The 21244-nt window shown below is 43.9% G+C and overlaps 1 protein-coding gene across 1 annotated transcript in view; it reads right to left on the reverse strand.

The window, feature by feature from the left end:
- Positions 1-478: 478 nt before the first annotated feature.
- KIT (KIT proto-oncogene, receptor tyrosine kinase) overlaps positions 479-21244 on the reverse strand; it is a 106617-nt gene continuing 85851 nt past the window's right edge. Inside the window, exons 16-21 of the mRNA XM_069631647.1 lie at positions 20764-20891; positions 9263-9385; positions 6936-7047; positions 6747-6846; positions 5581-5680; positions 479-2900 (exon numbers count right to left, since the gene is read on the reverse strand). Coding sequence (XP_069487748.1) covers positions 2778-2900; positions 5581-5680; positions 6747-6846; positions 6936-7047; positions 9263-9385; positions 20764-20891 — 686 coding nt within the window. The 3' untranslated portion in view covers positions 479-2777. The remainder of the gene's footprint in view (positions 2901-5580; positions 5681-6746; positions 6847-6935; positions 7048-9262; positions 9386-20763; positions 20892-21244) is intronic.

The following is a 21244-nucleotide window of genomic DNA, read 5'->3' on the forward strand; positions in this document are numbered from 1 at the left end:
GGGAATGTTTGAGAGATTGTTGGGACAACATCAGTCTTTCCCTAGACCTGCTGTTCATGTCTTTTTTGCTGGTCTTCAACTCATCCAACAGCGGTTCTGGAATGAGCACACCGTTTTATCTGGCCACGATGTGCAAATGTTTTGAAGGACCCGGCTTCTTACTGGGAAGCATAGCGGAGGCTGCCTCAAGAAAATCTGGGGTTTTAAGAGTGCTTCTCTGTACCTGCATCATAATTTCGAACTTTCGTCTGCATGATTTGATAGAATCTTCTGAACAGCAATGTCCTAGAAAACCAGGTCGGAACCATTTCCATTTTATTGGAACTCAACAAAACTGCCATTCATAGAGAAGGCTCTTTCCTAATAACAGCATCGGCAAACCAAGGGCATATCTACACATCTAGAAAAATAGCTTTAGAAACATTGAATCAGGAAATTAGAAAAGGTGTTATTGCGACACGTTCAACATATACAAACATAACATAATAAAACAACTTTATTTCAAGTCAACAGTTAAACATTCAATTTACAAAAAGAAAATATAAAAATATAAAAACTCTCAAGAACCTTAACAGTGTTTGGAACAAAGTGCCCCTGAAGTACCTTGATGCCTACTCTCTGTAAAAACATCAGCTCTGCATTTTTCTTAACGCTATTATACAAGGTGTTTTCATATTTAAAGCATGCTCAAGAATAATGTTTCACCACCAAGAGCACACAAAACATGTCATCTTTAGAAGAAAGGCGCAACAGCTACAAAGTCATATCCAGTGCAAAAACAAAAACGACTGCCTGTCTCATTAACAAACGTGCATACTAGAAAGAAAGGAATTTAAGGCTAGCTGCAACATTATATACACTTCATAAAAATTGAGACAACTATGTATTTTCTGGATTCACATCACAAGCTATGCAAAGTGGCTCATACTGAACCCTAGGTTATAGATCTAAATGGGTAAAAAACTAAGCGAAGAATAAATGTGCTTATGCCAACTACTAACAGTGCGTTAAGTGCAGGCACATAAATCGGTAGAATTCCAAACTGCTCTATACACAGCATTGGATTATGAACCAGTTTCAATGCAAACTCCTGCTTCTCCCGTCAATTGACCGAGCCTCAATTCTTCGTATCCAATCAATGGAAAGAATGGAGAAGGGGTTACAGAAAGAGTCGATGATCCTAGGGCACATTTCAATTTTACCAGAATATACGTGTTGTGAAAAAAGTAAAAATAAGTTGCTGACATTGTGATAGAGCGGTTTAGAAAACAAGCACAGCATTGGAAACATGAGGATTGTCAGAATGCTAGAGTTTGTGATCATCGGATCCCTTTTCTTCAAGCATTGCTGAGATGTTACCTCTTATTCATAACATTGCAAAAGGTTTCGGACACCAACAGGAGGATTCCTGGACCAAGTATGGTTGAGAGTATATGGGGGTCTAAAATGTTGCTGTGCAAGATAGCATGGACATTACTTAATTGGATGAACAACATTTACAATGAAAGGCCCATTTCAAAAGCATCTTCAGAAGCCTCTGCATATTGCATACCCAAGTGGGTGCGGGATTAGGCACCAAGGTGGCCAGAGCTGCACAGGCCCTTTTGCCAGCTTGCTGGGACAGAATGACTGGATTCATGGCGATTTACCTTTCCTGAACAACATCAGTCAGGCATTGCCTATTGTTTACAGAGGTACACCGCTTATTTCAGGAAACACTGTGCCACGGTTCATCAAATTACCGCTAGAAGTCCCACTTGCTACAATGTTTTACATTGTGTGTTTCAACCAGGATCCAACGAATCCACGTGCCCGTGGAATAGTTTGACGTAACGTGCAAGTGCTCTCTAGCAGCCTGTGCTTGCCTTTCAAAATAAACAGCAGTATATTTTATGCAGGAGGCACTTCTAAACTTCCCAAGACAAAATAATGTTTCGTTTAGACTGAATAAAATACACAGGCTAATGCAATGAATCCACAATTGCGCATGGAGAAATTCTGAGTTGCACACAATCATAAATAGTTCCTTGAACAGCAGTTGATCACTTAAATGCTTCCACAAGCAAATAGTGCAAAGAAAAGCAACACTATATTTTGGAAGCAATGGGTACCTTGGGGCAACTGACCTGGGCTGTGGCATGACTTCTAGAACTCTAATAGGGCCCAGTAACTACAAGTTTACAAAAATAATCTTGATTTCTAAATAAACGCTTGTCCCTGGGATTCCCAGGGATCATAGCTGGCCTAAAGAAATTCAAAAGCACTTTCCACAAGTTGAGGAAGGCCACTTTGTGGGGGTTTTGTGCTCAGTGTGTGAAGAATTTGCTCTTCAATATTGTATTCACATGATAATAACATTTAAGAACATCTTACTATATTTACAGAATGGGTCACCTGGCATACGCAGGAACACGGTGCAGGCAAGTTTACAGTCCTCTTCACACCACACATTTAACCTGCAAAAAGGATTTTTCAATCCCAAAACCTCGGTCGCTGCAGGTTATTGTTCAAATGTGTTTGCCGGCGAAAGAGGCAACGAGGCCTGTACTTCACTTCAGAAAAGGGTGAAGCAACGGTGGCTAAAGTGGCTTAAATATTCATCATTGTTGGGAATACAATTCCTTGCTAGGTCTGGAGTCTTGACAGCAGTGTTGCAATTTCCTCCCATCCTTGGTTTAGCATTGTCATTCTTGGTGCCTTCGGAGACCCAAAGGCATGAACCATCTAGTAACTCGAGCTCATCGTCGTCTCTGATCGCTCGCATCCACGCCGCCGCTTCAGTCGTCTGTAGGCACCAGCAGCGGCTGAGTGGATGAAGTACTACTGCCTACAGAGTTCATCCGCACGGGATGGTCTGGTGTTCCTTTATTTGCAAACACGGTGGTGGAGTTCGAATAAATCTGAAATTAGAGGGGAAAAAAACACGATTACGCCCATGACACATACAGAAAGGTAACACACAAAGCCTACGATCTGTTTTCTTAAAAATACAAAAACCAGGACATAGGTTGCACACAAATCTAAAAAGCACTGTTTACTATGGAAATGAAATGAATAAATGCCCTTTGTATAGTAGAAGTCTTATTCTCTCGCTTTATGCTATCGTGTACATTGCCAGATTGAAGTGCCAGGCCGGGGGAAGTGAAGACTGGTAGGATGGGTATAACGCTCATTCAATGTTTATTTTACTGAAAAAACGTGGAAATGTATATGAAAAAGGTGTGTGCGTGGGGTCGGGAATAGTTCTATATTTGAAGCCACCGCTGGGACATTGCTGAAATGTCTTCCTTCCCTTACACCCTGGCCCAGTACCAGTGAGCATCGCCATCAGGTGGCGCAGTACCACCAAGCAGCCCAGCAATCACTACCACAAACTTCAAAGGGCCAGTGGGTGCAAGCAGCCTTCGGGTGGCATAAACAGTTGCTCCTCTCCCATTCTTAGTCGGGGGTGCATTTCATGGATCCTTCGCTGTGCCCTCCATTTCCTCCAACACCAGGCCGTATCATTGGAACGTATGTATACATAAATAGACATGTTGCAAATTATACAGCCACATGGAGATCAGATGAGGCCTAGTTTGATGAAATGTGCCCGAATTTAGGGTCAAAACAAAGCATACGGGAAAAAAAGGAAGGTGGGATTCTGTAAACAAATATTATTTGCACAAAATTAGGTGCGTTTATGAACCATTGAATGGTGGGGAACATGTTGTCCACATAGGGGTGTCCGGTCATTTGTTATTAAGTAAGGGAAAGGGTGAAAAGAATTCTGCAACTCATCACAAACATGTTTGAGGCTCCAATAAGTAGTGTTTCGGCAAAATGAGCTTTGGTGGATGCTCAAATTGGCAACATAAAACAGGCACTGCCAAACCAATAATGAGGCACTTATGACTTTAAGCAAAGCGGTACATTAATGTGACATATGCAATCTGCAAACAGTAACCAAACGAGACTTCATCAATGCAAATGCTACACCTCACCTCACTGAAGAATAATGAAACATGAAAGGGGAAATTGGACTTTGGGCCTTCTACTCTTAGTCATGGTTTTGAACCAGACATTTTTTTTAGGGAATGCACGACACGAAACTGACAAAATGAGTACTATTGAAACATGCTCACTTTGAAACTGGTAATGCTTCAAAATGGTAACGAGGGCTCGTATAACGTTTTTTACTCCCTCATTTTTGTAGTTGGGCATACAAAAGAAATTCCACGTTGACAACGCAGCTATTTTTAAGTGAAATCTAAATATGCAGTTAACCAAAATGCATGCCGTACCTCCTGAAGACCATCTGGAGGGTTCTAGAAAGCCTCTTATGGAGAACACTGCTAAACTGCCAAAATCGACACAGATAGTTCTGATTAAGCGTGAACTGAACCTCGTCTCGCTTGAAGCCATCGTAGACCGCAATAAAATCCTGCTATACAGGAAAATCATAGACCCTACCAGTCCTCGAATATTCGCGATGCTTAAAACATAGATGTCAAAAGGTTCTTGTGAAATGCTAAACTAACGGAAAAAAGAATGTGAAGACAAACTGAACGGGGTTGGAAGCAATTCTGTACAATTGATTCAAAACCCAGCAAAAACAAACCAAAGATTGGATGAAGCAGACTCGATCTTGACCTTAGAAAAAGGTCTCCGACATACAAACTTGTAATGCACCTCCCAACAACAGCCAGAAAGCTGAACGAAACGCAGCCGTTTTTAAAGAAACATCTCAACAAAAACCTGAGAAATACGCTACTAAGATCAAGGCTGAACCGGTTATCAAATGAAATTCAAAAAATTAGAGGCCAGTCCGAAACGAACATCTGCAGATTTTGTGGGCCGCCGGCTGAAATTGAAACAATTCGCCATCTAAAGCCAACATGCTGAGGCACGCGCGGTGCAAGAGCCACTCATTTGGCACACCTAGCGGCAAACTCCTTCATACAGGACGAAGAGACGTGGTGGGATCGCCTCATTGGAAGGGGAAAAAAAAGTCCTGGGCCAGAGCAGCAGCAAAAACTTGTGAACAGATCCTTGGATCATCTAGTAACTCAACTGAGTTAACTTCAATTGGGCCGATGGAAGCCATAACTACAAATTAAGACTGAATGCTGCTACCAACAAGAAAGATTGCAAAGCTTGTAAAAATCGCAATGCGATTAAAACTCGTAAATAAAAAATAAAAAAACATTTTCAAAATGCATTGCACCTAGCATTTCATGCATGTTTTTCTTTTCAGATAAGAAAGCAATTTATACATTTTGCTACTTCCTACTACTGCACCCAGCTCTGCTGGAACCACCAATCCGAATATATCAATGGAGCCAAGCATGAAGGCAGCCTCCTAGGTGTGCATTCGTCTCCGTTTGTTAATAGTTTTTTTGGGTTGGGATTATGTGACCTTTTTTTTTTAGGAAGTAAATGTAACTGGCATTCCCCTTATCTGTAAGGCGGATGGTATCACAAAAGCAGCCAACAGTGGAGAAAGACATTAACAGCAGTTTCCCTGTACTCAAGTACTGTAAAAACCAAGAGAAAGAAGGTCCCCCTTACACTGCATCCGGTCTCGTGTATGCTACTTACATTGCTGTCCGAGAGCTGCTGTTCAACCATCTGAACGATCTGCTCGAAGGTTGGTCTCTTCACTGGATTGGCATCCCAGCAACTTTTCATGATCTCATACCTGCACCGAAAAAAACAAAACCTTAAATGCAAAGCTTCAGGAGTAATGCAAGAAAGACAACAACACGCTAACCAAGAGTACCATAACATGCATGTTCCAGTGTACAGACCAGGCCCCTCACACCCACCCACCCCAAAGTTAACAACTGGAAACAACCCTGTAGCAGACATAGCTACTAAATATGATTTTTCAGGAAACCTGCACTCTTGCTAGAGATAGGCTGATAAGCCACCACTGCATTCTCCTCACTCACACTAAGCTTAGCATTCCATGTCAAGAGATTGGGCATTTCATTCTCCTCACTCACACTAGGCTTAGCATTCCATGTCAAGAGATTGGGCATTTCATTCTCCTCACTCACACTAGGCTTAGCATTCCATGTCAAGAGATTGGGCATTTCATTCTCCTCACTCACACTAGGCTTAGCATTCCATGTCAAGAGATTGGGCATTTCATTCTCCTCACTCACACTAGGTTTAGCATTCCATGTCAAGAGATTGGGCATTTCATTCTCCTCACTCACACTAGGCTTAGCATTCCATGTCAAGAGATTGGGCATTTCATTCTCCTCACTCACACTAGGCTTAGCATTCCATGTCAAGAGATTGGGCATTTCATTCTCCTCACTCACACTAGGTTTAGCATTCCATGTCAAGAGATTGGGCATTTCATTCTCCTCACTCACACTAGGCTTAGCATTCCATGTCAAGAGATTGGGCATTTCATTCTCCTCACTCACACTAGGCATAGCATTCCATGTCAAGAGATTGGGCATTTCGAGTCACACTGAGCAGAATGACGGCATTTCTATGCGACTACATGACCTGCAGAACCTCAACATAGGTCGCCATATTGCCACAGGCAAATCAAAATACAAATATCAATGTTCATGTCGAGTTGGGGGGATGGAGGGAGTCATAGTTCCCCTTAACTCACACTTGTAGATTCTTAGAGAACTGTCATACAAGTGTACAGCTTGTGAATGCTGTGCTGTTGTGCAAATGCTTGCCAGCGGAATGCCACAATCAACTGTATTAAGTGCGGAGTGGTAATGTTGGGCACTTACATTTCCACTGGCGCGCAGTCCGGGCTCAGCATTCTGTAGCCGTCCTTTATCATTTTATAGAACTTTGAATCGACTGGCATCCGAGGGTATGGGCTGCTTCCTGCACAGAAAAGGTTCAACAATTAGTCGCCATTATATTTCTCAGAGAAAATGTGACGAAGAAAATACTGACATTTGCAAAAGGCCTACCTAGAGAAAAGATTTCCCAGAGTAGGATTCCATAGGACCAGACGTCGCTCTCAAACGTATACACGCAGTTGAAAATGCTCTCAGGGGCCATCCACTTAACAGGAAGTCGTGCCTAAAAGGAAAGAATTCACGTATTAAAAATACAGAATAGGGAGAAACGAAGAGTACTATAAAATGAGTTCTTATTTGGCTAAACACAAGAGTAAAATAACACCACTGTGAGAGATATCGCGTGGGAGACCTTCCCATTTATGACATAAATAACATTAAAGTGTTAGCTCAGTTCTCAATTGCTCCTGGCCAAGTGCCTTTTCCACGCTTTCGCGATGGGGGTTTGCACGTTTATGACCGAACGCACCCACTCCCTAGAATGCCAGCTTTATACGTAGCGGAACCCCCACGCATTTCAGCGCAACGTTTGGAAGGCGCGTGCACGATGCAACGGTTATTTGTGAAATCTTGCCGTTAGCCTGTCGATCGTCAAGATGGTTTGCAGTTTGCTTATCGCTAGAAAACCGGGCACAGCAGGAATTTCTTTCTGACGGCTTACCTAGCATCCATAGGGCTTGGATTTTAAGTGGATATTTAGAAGGCTGAGCCCCCCCCCAACCCCATACCCAATCAAAAAAAGTACTAGATTATGAAGGCCTTCAACATGTTAACGCACTTATTGCGCATCGAGTGTGCAGGGGCATTGCTTTAAGGAACACTGGTTTGACATATATGACTGTGCCATGCAGTTTAAGTCTGGGTTTAAAGTATGTTATGTTAGGAGCACTTGTAATGCACGGAAGAAGCGTCTTGGCGAGAGGATTATACATAATAGTGGATGACCAACCAACCGGGTCCTAAAATAGCAAAGTCTTGAGTTGACGACGTCATGAAAGTATGAATGGATTCTCATGACTCAGCAAACGGCCACTTAGAAGGCAGATTGTAGCCAATGCCAGGTCCATCTAGAATATAAGGTGCAGCCGTAGAATGAAGCCGCACCTTTGCCATCCGACTCAGAACCGCTACTTCCAAGTCCTGGGAAGGAACCAGAAAGAGGGCACTGTGTGCGGCCTCAGGCTGAATAGGGCTTCCAATCACAGCATCTAGCGAACCAAAGTGGGTCTACTTCAAGTACCGAGTGCTACGGGTATTGCATGGTACTGGCCAGGGGGGTAGCTCAGGGGCAACGAGTTTGTCTTGGAAGCAAGACAACACATAGCAACACAGGTTCGAATCCCGGTCTCGCGCTTAGAACTGGTCTCCCGTATTACAGCTCTTCATGCAGTTCTTTGGGGTCCCACTGGCTATGCATATGTACCCTGGTCTTAAGATACCAAACAGCCAATGGACTAAAGCCTAATCTCCAGAGACTGTCGCATTTACGTCCTGCACTTTATATTGCAACGTTCATACTATAAAACGGAAGCGGTCAAATGCGAGAAACAAGGTGCTTTTGGGGAAGGTAAAAGAACAATCATGCGGCAACATCTTGCAAAAACGACATGTATATACATACTGAATTACTCCGACAGGTGCAAGTCTTGGCACCAAAGCAGTAAGGAGCTTTTGCAAAGATCCAAAGCATCCAGTTTGCACAATGATAAGTTTATTAATGGCCGGAAGCTACCAGTAGCCACCATGGTCATCAATTGTCACTTCCAATGAACGGCTGCACCTTGAAGCTACAAGAGGACTCCATGTCAGTGGGACTCCACTCTTCCCAGTCCTGGGGTGTATTTCCCTCAATTAATGCATTCTGGAAGTTGAAGTCCGAATTAACTTCAAGTGAAGCGAAATGACTCGTTATCGACAATAACGGGTACGACATGGGAGTCATTCGTAGAAGGATTGCAAGTACTCTTAACATCACAAAACTTCCTGTGCACACTCCTCTGAAAACAAGTTGTTGAAGATACCAGGGGGTTCAGTGACCAGTCCACCGTAATGCTACAAAGCAATTTTCCATCCTACTGTTGCTCCAAGTTTTTGAAAGCATGATGGGTAGCGGGAAAGTCATAGTTGATTACCTCAAAGGGGATTTTGTAAAGAAAGGTCTTTAATTTAATTAACATTGAACAATGTGTAAAAGGGTATGCCCCCTGCTTTGTAAAACGTAGGGAAATTGACATTCGTTAAATATGTTGGGAAACCAGCGATTCCCTGCCACCCTAAGCGTGCTCTCTGTTAAGTTTGGCCCTCAAGTTATTCCTTATTGGGTCCTGACTCAAGTGGAAAAGGCTTTTCAACAAATGTTCGAGGTGAACAATGAGGATTATGAATCATTTTACAAACACAAAATCGATTCCATCTAGAATGGGCACATGTATACTCACGTTTCCCTTAACCACATAATTGGAGTCGTTCCGGATGTCTCTCGCAAGACCAAAATCACAGATTTTTGTAATGCGTCCATGAGTGAGAAGGATGTTTCTTGCCGCCAAGTCCCTGTGAATGCACTTGAGAAAAAAGGAACAAAAAGATGTGGATGTCAATTCCACTGACTAAGTGGACACTATTGTTGATACAAATTGTTCTTTTGGTTCAATAAAGTTAGGCTTCAATGTACACTGCGCATATTAAAATACAAAGGTTGGGGAGAACACAACGTTAATCAGACAAACATTACCATCGGTAATAGTCATTAAAAAGGTTAAATGAATACATCTTGCAGGGACGATTGCTTCATTAGGCTGGCTTACTTTTGACTGCTAGTTTTTAAAGCTATACAAGCTCCTTCTGGCAATAAGGATAACTTGCATGGAGCCTCCTTACCAGTAGGATGGCTCAGTAAAAGCAGCAGTAAGGAAATGACCAACACGTCACTGCTGTCGGAGGGCATGTGGAGGAAATACCATCTGAACTTGGCCAGTCATTTTCTCCAATTTACACCCAACAATTTGGAGGAACTACAGCTACTGACAATTACACCAAACCACGAGGAGTCTCTCTAGCACTCCATTAAGGAGATTAAGACCACACTGGAAGGTGGGGGCGGAGGGGGCAGGGGTGAGTGGGGGGGATTGAGCTCCCGTTTCAATCTGCTGTCCTGCTGTTCTGAAGGCAAGAGAGTTTAGCAGAAATACTCAGGAGGCCCGTGGTTTTCAGATCTAGCAAGCAAAATAGCAATTCATCTGATAAATAAATAATTACTGAAAAAAGAAAATATGTAGGCGACCAATAGATGGTTCACAAAAGTGGTTAATTTTGCTTAAGTCAACAGATTCTGTAGCTATGTGTGGACGACTTAACAGCCCTTGAAGCTGCTGCTACAGAGTAAATTACATCAACACACTACTGCAGGCTTCAATTTTATGGGTTAAAGGTATTGAGTACAAAGACCAATTACATACCTCCCAACATTTTTCATGATCAGATCTGTTTGGCATACCGCTAAAAATCACAACAAGCTAGGTTTCAATGGCACTGCCATTTCTATTGATGTGGCCTCTCGATGTCAACAGACAGAATTAACCACGTCTGGGGCCTGCGATGCAAAAAGGGTACCATAACCACCCTGCGTCTCTTACATTCATTTTTTAGGACGAACTATGTTTTCTGCTACATCCAATACTGGAATATTGTATTTTGGGACATTCTACTGCGTCACACGGATCTTCGCATGTAGCGGCAAGTAAATAGACTCAACCAGAGACTGCATCTCTACGACTTGGATTCCAGGTTGCACCTGTAAGTTCTAAAAAAGGCTTCTTCAGTTCCCTTACAACAGCACTGAAGAATTGGGTGCCACAATGCTTACGCACTACTACAGCAGCAATTTTACATTGGGTCGAATACACCCACGCCTGCTGTACACATTACAATGCAGAAGACTACCCACCCGAAAAAAGCCTGCCAGGAGATTTCTTTATAAATCTTGTACAGGAAGCATGGAGCATTATGGGCACAGCTGGTCGGGCCAATATTATACAAATCTAAATAGACGTCAGACTGTGGGTAACACCCATAGGGCCTCATTACACGGTAGGCGGTAACCATGGCGCTATTAGCACCATGGTTGCCGCAGGTATTTTACCGTGTCCGCCTTGGTGGATGGCGGAATTACCGCCCTACTCCAAGGTGAGCGGGGCCGGTAATTCCCCATTCCCCCCAAGGCTCTTCCCCATTCCCATTTTTGCCCCCATAGGGCATAATGGGAATGGGGTAGGTGCTAATTACGGTACCGCAAATTGCTCCAAGGTCCCTTTGCGGCACCCTACTTTAATGGCTGGTAAAACCAGCCGTTAAAGTCGGGTCCCGCAAAGGGAACTCGTAGTAAGGCGGTAGGGGTTTACCGGTACCGGTAAACCACTACCTCCTACCGTGTAATGAGGCCCATAGTCTTTTCTCAAAGATTGGAAGGGGTATGAGTAAGGCCAGAGTCGGGGTAGGGACTGTGACGAGGAAGACGAGGACTGAGTAATGAAGGTTACCAATAAGTATCCAGGCCATTATCTACCAACCAACTAAAGTGTCCAAGACTACACCTGCAGATTTCCACGGATATATCACAGTCATGTCAAGGTGGTTTGTCCCACACCTCCCCAAGGTCAAACATGCGGTCACATACATTTTGGTGCAACCACCATTTCTGTGATACTTCCTGCAAAATGTACTGCTGAGAGGCACATTCCTCCTGGTGCAGGCCAATGCCACACATTACTTCTGGATAAAAAACATTGTTGCTGCCCATCTGCATGGCAGTTTTTTCCTAAATCGCTTGGGAAAGGGATTTACTGTACGTGAATGCAGAGTTCCAGCTGCTTCAAGTACAGAACAAGGTACCGCACCGACTGGTTGCGTAAATCAGCCCCTTCACCAAGAAGGGATGAACTGGGACTAGCACCCCCTCAGTGCCGCAGAAATGAAACCCTCTTAGCAGATCTGCATCTGCTAGAGACCGGGTCAGAAAGCAGAATGGTAGAGAGGAGATAGTGACCAAACTCCGGGACCACTGGGCTGGCACTACTGCTTGGATCCGAATGACACAAATACAAAACATAAGACACAGAATAGGCTCAAGCACATCCTGCCCATAGTTCCTGGAGGTTGCACAGTTTTTGATAATCCAAAGAAGTGAAACAAGCATTTCCTACAAGAAATTTAACAGGAAAGGTTTTCTTCAACATGACTAAGTCATGTATTTTTGCTGGGAGAAGCTACGAAAGAAATACTACTTTCGGAGACTACTCTGCGTGGCCTGACAAGAGTCGAGGTCATATAAACAAACGGAGTTGAAAATTATTCTATCGTACAAAATAGGTTGGGGTTTGTTTTAATGCCTACCAAGAGAAGAGAAATTGGAACCTTACCCTGATGGCCCAAAGAAAGTGCACATGTTGCGACACTAAACACTAAAGCATGGGGGGATTTCCCAAGTAGGTTCCCGATTATGCCTCAAAAGGTTCAATGTAGGTTCCGGTTTCGCCCTACAAGGAAGGGTTCAAAGTCCAGCCTCCAGTTTGACTGCATGGAACAGTACTTGCCTGTAGGGCGCAGGATTGATTTGCTGATTTTTGTCAGCAAAAAATGAATCGTAAAAACAAAAGCTGCCAAACTGACATAGAACCTTGTCAAATTCACAATCTAGGGATATGGCCCACCAGCCAGGTTTCTCATCCATGCACTCCTGTTCCGTGAGTGGGTTTCACAGGCTCTATGTAGCAATAACCTACCAGCAAGCATTTATTATTCCCCCAACCCCATTCTTTAGGCAATACCTTCGCCTCAGGAATTGCGATGTCCCCCAGCCAGGTTGCTATTGTAAGGTTACTGGCAAGCACTTCTCAACTCTTGCCAGAGTATTAAGCTGCAGTTATTCTCACCGATCAGTCAACGGTCACCGTCCTGCATCTGTGCTCACAACAATCAATCTCTCCTGCTCTCTGCTGTGCGCTTACTCTACCCACAGTAGGCTCGAGTCTCCCGCTCTCTGCTGTGCGCTTACTCTACCCAAAGTAAGCTCGAGTCTCTCTCGCTCTCTGCTGTGCGCTTACTCTACCCAAAGTAAGCTCGAGTCTCTCCCGCCCTCTGCTGTGCGCTTACTCTACCCAAAGTAAGCTCGAGTCTCTCCTGCTCTCTGCTGTGCGCTTACTCTACCCACAGTAAGCTTGAGTCTCTCCTGCTCTCTGCTGTGCGCTTACTCTACCCAAAGTAAGCTCGAGTCTCTCCTCTCTGCTGTGCGCTTACTCTACCCACAGTAAACTCGAGTCTCTCCTGCTCTCTGCTGTGCGCTTACTCTACCCACAGTAGGCTCAAGTCTCTCCTGCTCTATGCTGTGCGCTTACTCTACCCAAAGTAAGCTCGAGTCTCTCCTGCTCTCTGCTGTGCGCTTACTCTACCCACAGTAAGCTTAGAGCCAATCAGACCGGTTTGCTCCAGGACCTTGGTGCTGATGTGCTTGTTCTCCTTCCTTGGGCATTTTAGGTTCCTCTCTGCAGCTCTGACAAAGCCACCCACCCTCCCACTGCCCCACTGATCCTCTGGCAAGGTCTGGATGATTTCCTGTGTCCGTCTCCCTCTCATGGTCTGATTCTCTCCATTAATTGGACTCTTTCCTAGGATCCGACTCTCGTAAAGTGCTCACTCAGCAAAGGATAGGTGCCTTTGACTATAAAGGGGTTACAGTGTCCTTGTCGCTGCAGTCTCTCCAGACGTCTGACCCTTCAAGTCTTCCTAGATCACATGTATGGCTCTGCTCTCGCAAGACTGCAGACATGCCCTGCAGAGCAGGTTTGCTTCTCCCAGACCGAAAAAAGCCTCTTTTATATTGCCTGGGTCAGGTGTTTACTTTCTGACTGAGAGGGATAGTCGGGGTGGTATTAATTACTGGAGTAAGTATTTGTACTTGAGAACGTGGGGGGCTACAGCTTTGAACAGGCTTTTGGCCATTTTGAATCTAAGACGCATTTCGAGTTTGTTGGTGAGCAGCAGGTTTCCATCTCAGACTGGTCTGTTGCCTTTTTTAAGGTAAAAGGGTTTCATTTTTGGTGCCTTAGTGGATCAATTGTCCCTTAGGAATGTCGTGTTGCTGTTTCCGGTGTGAAACAAAGGTTACGGAAGTGTTGTGTGTGGGTGGGGAGGGAGTGCTTTGCATTTGACAAGCATTACTTACCGAGTAATTTTCTTTCTGTGGCTTGCATCTGCTTAGAATCATATGCTTTTCATAGCTGCACCAATCACTAAAAATGGCAGAGTGTTAAACCTTGCCTTTCTTTTCAAACTCGAAAAGGAGTGGTGGTGGGGTGGAGTCAACAGTCTCCATATCTTACATATTTAGGTACCCATTATCTTTCACGTTATCCACCACGCTGTTCTGGCTCAGTGATTGGGAAGTAGCAATTGTCCATGACCGGAGGGCTGGCTGTGTTCGCTTAGTTCCCAATCTCCCCAATGTGGCGTGTGGTGTACTTTGCCTGAGTTCTCCGGGGAGCGTGGCTGGTGGTTCTATTTAAAGGACAGCATAGTTCCCTGCAAGATATTGTTGTTGTGTAGAGGGGGCTCCTCCTGCCACCTGATGGGGTCTTGTGAGGTCCCATTGTGGATAGGGCCCCGGCAATTGAGCGTTGCATTCGCAAGGGGGCTCATGCTGATAAGGTGGTCAGCGAAAGTTTAATCCTCTTGATGTCTAACAAAGCCATTTCTGACCGATCATCCTTTCTACTTTGAGCTACTGACCAGATGCCAGATTGTCTAACATTTGCGCCAGTGCTAAACATTAAGCAAATGCTTAAATCTGTATTATCTAAAAAATGTTTGTGCTGGGTCAAACACGTCACATTTTTGCATTAGGTTTGCTTCTTAACATGTAAATTCATGCTTTTACATTTTAATTCATTTTATACAGCAAATATAGTAAATAAAAAGGGTCTGCTTCATTTTTGCCATAGTGAGAACCTTTTTAGATAAAGAGTGTGGGGCCAACCCCATTTTGAGTCATTTTAGCAGCAAAAACTGGTGCTAAATGAACTTGCTCCGTTTTATTTGCACCAGGGAAATGTAGGAAGGGGTCTGGTGAAAGGGCTATGAGGCATTTTCAACCTCCAGCGGTCTCATGGCTCAGCGGGCAGATTGCACGGTGCCTGCAGCCATCAAGTTCCTAACCGAGGGGTGTGGCTCAACACGATTTCACAAAAGAACTTTGTGAACAAGCTCTTCACATTGGGCAGATTTGTGTCCCTTTGCTCAACTGAGCATTGTAAAGACCAAAGGACAGTCATGCTGAAGAAGCGCTCAGAACCTATAACCTGCTAAACATGTTGGCGTACTCGGGCAAGGGTGCCCCTTCAGGAGCGTGAAGCTTTGCGTCCTGCAGGCTTCCTATTGACTAAGACTTTCCTTACACAGATTTAGCCAGATCAAGTATGCCCTTCTTTTAGATATCAAAGCTATGCAGATCCAAGCACGGATAACAGCTCCCTGAATGTGGAACCTGTGAGGTTTCATTCTCACAGATTTGGAGTCTGGCACTACTTTAGGGCTTTTAGTATATAAATAGCAAAGAAGAAGTCATAGCATTAGAAGCAACAATTACAACAGAAAATGCCACTTCTCGCATTCTATTGGAAGCCATTTAGAAAAGATCCTTTGTTTATTAAGCAGCACTGTAAAGAGTTAAATTCCAACTCGGTCACTTCAAAGCTCCTTAAGGATACATGGAGTTTGACCAACTGGACAAACTGCTCTGTCAGGTGAGCGATGGATGCAACAGTCTACAGCACGTAATGGAAGATCAAGGATAAAAAGCGTGGTAGTCAAAAAGCACCAGCAGGTATGGGCCATTGTCCATGCAGAAAATCTAAACTTGTAGTAGAATTATCCAGGAGTGTGCTTTGTGAAGAGCTGCAACTGCAGATTGCCATGCAGCTTCCAGGTCCCAGCATTAAGTCCAAAGAGGAGGACTGTAGTTTGGGTGCTATACCACAATAATTTCCCCATGATCTATTCAGACTATTAAGCTGGTTGAACATCTCCAAATCAAATTCCTGAATGACTAGATTATTTTCCTTCGTCAAAGGTCCTATTGGACGTCATAATTCAAATCTAACACCTACAGGTTTAGCACACTTTCTCGCATGCTAGAATTAGATAGACCAAGGTGGTTTTTGTCATCATTTACTTGGTCACTGCCGTGTTGCTTTTCATGGCTAGACCATGTAATTGGCCAATTGTAAATGATAGTCTGGGCAGGTGGATGTGACATGGGGTAACAGATAGAATATGTGCCAGTGTCATTCGAAACCTTCATGGTGCTTTTCTGTCTGGAATTGGTGCATTTTGAAGCTCCACAGAGAGCAACGTTAATGGACCAAAACACCAGGGTGAGCTGAAGTGAAATAATGCACCAGAGGATCACAGATCACAGTAAGTGCCATCACATGTCTTTTGACCTGAAAGCATCACAGGAAATGATGTTGAATGCGTGCATATTGACCCAGATGATAAAGGAATGTAAGAAAACTCATAAAAAGTGCTGCATTAGTACACTGGTGGTTGCTAAAGCCACCATGAAGTTAGTTTAAAAGGCATCTTAGCTTTTACAACTCTGCAGGGCATAAATTAGTTTCCAAAAATTGATTAGCAGTGTTTGCTAATTACATTTTTCTTGATTAGCAAACAAACCCATTTGATTAGCAATTGTGTACTAATGTTTTTAATGCCACCAGAAGATACTGGTAACCAACATATAAAATGAGCAACAATACATCATTTTTGTATACCTCTAAAGTAAGACATTAGTGAGATATCTCAGGCCTGGCAAATTCTTTCTGTAAAATGGTGCATGTCACCACAAACCCACTTTAGATTGGCACTCTGCTGCCACCCAGAGGCCAGCCATGCATTGTGAAAGTTGTATTTGTCATTTACTACAAACAAAGAAATGTTTAAATACAAGTTTCAAACATCCCCTGCAAATGGTACTGGCCCTTCTTAAAATCTACTCTACTATGCGAGTGGGTAAAAATACTTTGGACGAGTGTCTGTAAAAAGGTTAGCTGCATGAACGGACACGAACAGATATGATAAAAAGGCTCTTAAAACAGTTTGGCCAGCTGTCTCTTCTGCAGGTGCAAATATATAATGCAATCATAATCACAGAGCAAAGTGAGCTCTGGAGGACAACTAAAGTGTACAGTTTTGCAGTAGGTCTTTAGATGTACAGACTGGATTAAACTATTGATTGCTACTTTAAGTAGCTTGCAGAGTGGATGCCGTAGCAGGAAGAGAACTGGGCAAACCAGGCAGAATATTGTAGTTTGCGGTCATCTCACTTTCAGGGTAGCAGGTATAAACTAACATGGTACGATAGAATTTCAAGGAGTATGGGATCAGCTCATGGGTTGAGCACCAGTTGCGAGCTGTATGTAACCAGCAGGCCACAGGACTAGGTTTGCCATCAAAGCATTTGGCCGCGTGGTCATGAACATTTTCAAAGGTGGCCACTTGTCAATATGATGCCATCTTCCCCAACAAAACTAAATCTAGTTGACACTGAGATTTAGATAAACGTCACAGTGTAAAGCATAGAGAGAATGCAGTGTTTTACAGCAGCAATACTGTAATTATGCATTGTGTAACCTATTACATTTTTCATTTTTAGAAAAGGAACTGAAAGCCTTTTAAAAAAATAACTAACACATAATGGTCTTTCACAGACAGGATACAGTTAACTTAATAACCGTATTATCCAGACTATTTCTGGTTTGCAATTATAAGAAAAATAAAAATAAAATGTGTGTCGCACTCCCACACAGGCCTTTTGGCACATGAGTGAAGGGGATGATTACTTCTGCACTCTTACTCCATTAGCCCCTTTGAACTTGCAGTGAAGAGAAAAGAGGGTGGAGAGAGCTCCGAAGGCAAGAGAGGAATGCAGGGTGATCTGTGCTTTCATTGAACAGGTTAACTTAAATAGCTAACTTAGCTACACAAGTGCCTATTTAATTAGCAAACCTACAGAATTGCATAGCAAATTGCTCCGCGACACTGCTTATTTTATGCCTTGCTCTTGTCATATGTAAAAAGCCTCACATGCCCAGCTGCTGCCATCATATGCTAAGTGCGCCGTCAGATGCTCAGTTATTGCCATCCTACCCCATGTATAGGATTTGATTATTTATAACATGCTTAATACCTAGAGGTTTCTAAGAGAGAGAGAGAGAGAAAGAGAGAAAGAGAGAAAGAGAGAAAGAGAGAGAAAAATGTATTGTGGGAAAGAATAAGAAGCAGATTCAATTCCTTAGGTACTGATCCGATCCTGTGATTATAGGTGGTCTGACTATCGAGTATGTATTTCATCCAAATCCCAAAAACAAGCAAATGGAAGTTGACACTGTGAAACCGGGGTTGCCGCTAGTTGCGTGGTGTGTTACAACGAAAGACGCGAGCAGTGGCATTGCTCCATTAGCGTGGTTCCTTTTCAGCAGAGCACTGCTGTGTACAAGAGTGGACTTGATTAGTACGGTATGCTGTAGACAAGTCATTTATTAGGGTAGGAGAGGGAAAGGGTTGGTGAGATCTCTCGTGCTAGGAGATTCAAATATAGAATAAATCGTCTGCGTTCCAGTCTGTTGTTCAACTAGTATGGTAATATTTACATTTTAGAACAAAGCATGCCTGGTTTAGCCATCATGCATAAGATGCAACCTCAATTGTCCTGTTGCTGCTACCATGCAAATGCAGCATTGCATGCATTGCATATGAATTTGTCAAAGGAAGGATTTAATTTCTAAATAAATAATGGCAACTATAGTTAGCATTACAGATGATGGAGGCATTTCCTGTGTAGGGTGTGTGACGAATCTAGAGCATTCGCCCCTTCTCCCCAGGGGGCAGCCATCCCCTTTGAGGCTAGAGAGGTGAGCCCGCTTCGCAAGACCCTCAATAGGAGTCTGGGCAAGTGGCCTCACAAAAGGAGTGACTTCCCTCTAGGGGACAAGGACTAATTCCCACAAGGAACTCTTGCAATACTAGCTACCTATATGGGATTACCTTCAGTGACAAGTAATGTGCCTTCCGTTTTTTTGGCTCCAGGTAATGCTGGATCAAACATAACGCATGAACGAAAAAAAGCAAACACCCCATTAAGTGTGGACTTGTATGTAAGCAGGTCGCATCGATCAGAGAAGAGAGCCATACGCAGGGAAAGCCCTATGGCGTAGAGACGTCTTGGAGGGCAGCAAGGAGGCGGTGAAGGAAGACAGAGGAAGACGCCCGAGACCTGGCTCAACAGACAGTGGGAAAACTGCTGTCAGGACAGAATATTGGAGACTGTCCTAGGGGGTGGAGTGACCACAGAAAAGCGATGGTGGTCCTGTGGCACAGAAAAGCCATGTTGGTCCTGGGGCCTGATCAACAACACCGAAACTGGAGAGGATGGGAGAACAAATCCTCCTGCCTGGAGCCATACGCCGAGCACACCAAAACAGCGAGAAGCAGAGAGAGAAAGTCCACAGGGAAGTTGAGAAAGAGGAGACAGAAACTCAGGGAAATCGATTGTGCCGACACCAAGCCCTGCAAATCCACCCACCACAACTGAATGTATCCGGGTGGAACCGAGAAAGAGGAGGCAACCGGGCTTAAGTGAGAAAAGTGTCCGAAGTTGTAACATTGATTGTGAAATCGTAAGAACGCCCGAGCATACCCATTGGAAGAACCAAAGTAGAGTTGTAACCAATATTGATTGGGGGACAGTGAGTGAGCAAGACCTAAGGGCTAGCAGACACCAGAGAGGGTCGTCACGCAACAGTGACTGGGATTAAGAAGCATGAATGTGTACATGGGGAAAGAGTGAAAAAGTAACCAAGTATAATTGTGGAGGAATCGTGGAAGCCATTACGATTTGAAAACCACTCTCAGTTCAGGTCAAGTATCAATCTCAAAAATCACGGAGAAAGAAAGAGGAACCCAGTAAAGGGACCCCTCGACTGGTGGTGTCATATCATCATTAAGGGTATACCAAACCCCAAGCAAAAGGGCATCAAGTATAAAGAGTGAAAGACGAATAGACTGACGAGCACCCTTAGTTGGTTAGGTAGGGAACCTTCCCACAGCAATAGGGCAAGTTAGGCAGTGTTCTTATTTAAATAAAAGAGTTACAAATGTCCAACGTGAGTCTGACTCCTTCTGTCTGGCCACACGTGCTTTTACACTTGTGATGGTCGCCTGGATGAGAGCATCGCAGTGGATGGAGGAGGTAGTATTGAGAGACAGACCAGGGACAGTTATACACTAAAGGCCTGGTGCCCGAATATTCAGGGCAGATGTCTCAGCCGTGCCAGCATGCTCCAGTTAATGCCTAACATATGAGAGTCTAGGGTGCTTCCCCTCCCCTACACTCTCCATAGCCTTCCATTTGCTGCAGGAAGGGGAGGGACAAGAGGTTGGAGAAGCACAAGCAAATATGACCCAGAGCGCACCCCGGTTTTCTTTCTCTTCCTTGTGATGCCACTGACCACAGACTTTAATTGCATCAAGTGTTCTAGGAATCAGCAGCAGGAGGAGGAGGAGGTCAAAGCATATCCCCAAAATGCGCAGGACATGCTGAAAAACCTTGGGCTACATTTGCGTCATACGTTAAACACAGTATTAGAAAGATGTTTGAGATTTTAGCAGGTTCCAGATTCATTTCAGGATGAGGTGCAGGAGCTTCAAGCAAGTACAAAAATGAAAGCGAAACTTACATTTAAAAATATGAAGTAAAATGTAGACCCAACAATCCCACCATTAAAACACGTGATTCTGTAAAGTGACAATTATATGTGCTACAGTTACAATTCCATGGTGGCTCCAGGGAGCCCTTGCCTTACTCTCTTCTCAGTCATCTAGAGACACTTACATTCTTAGAGGCTAGAAAATTCATTCCCTTGGCAACCTGGTATGAAAAGCTCAACAGGTCTTCGATGTCGAGGGCCAGGTCGTCCTCCTCAGGAACAGAGATGTCGAGGTCTCGGTCAATGTAGGAACCTAATCAAAGCAGTGCAGTAAATGGATTAGCACTTCCATGGAACACGCGACAGGTTTATTGCAGTTCGTGCCAACACACATCAGGTCACTACTATGCAAAGTGGAAAGATAAGAAGAGAAACGTGAAGACACTATATAGCCGCAGCGAGCCCATTTCCATATCCGAGTTTGCATTTTACCGAGACAGAACACTGCATGCACCAAATTCCCCAGTTGCACCCTTAAACCTTGTACATTTCATGAGTTTTAGCATTCGGGCATTGCAGTAAACACGGACCTTTAGCCAAGGTCAACCTTTGGCACAAAAATATGCCTTTTTCACTTTTCAGACAAGCATGAACATTGCCGGTAGC

The sequence above is a fragment of the Ambystoma mexicanum genome, chromosome 6q, assembly GCF_040938575.1.
Source record: "Ambystoma mexicanum isolate Mex_15411 chromosome 6q, UKY_AmexF1_1, whole genome shotgun sequence".
Lineage (NCBI taxonomy): Eukaryota > Metazoa > Chordata > Amphibia > Caudata > Ambystomatidae > Ambystoma > Ambystoma mexicanum.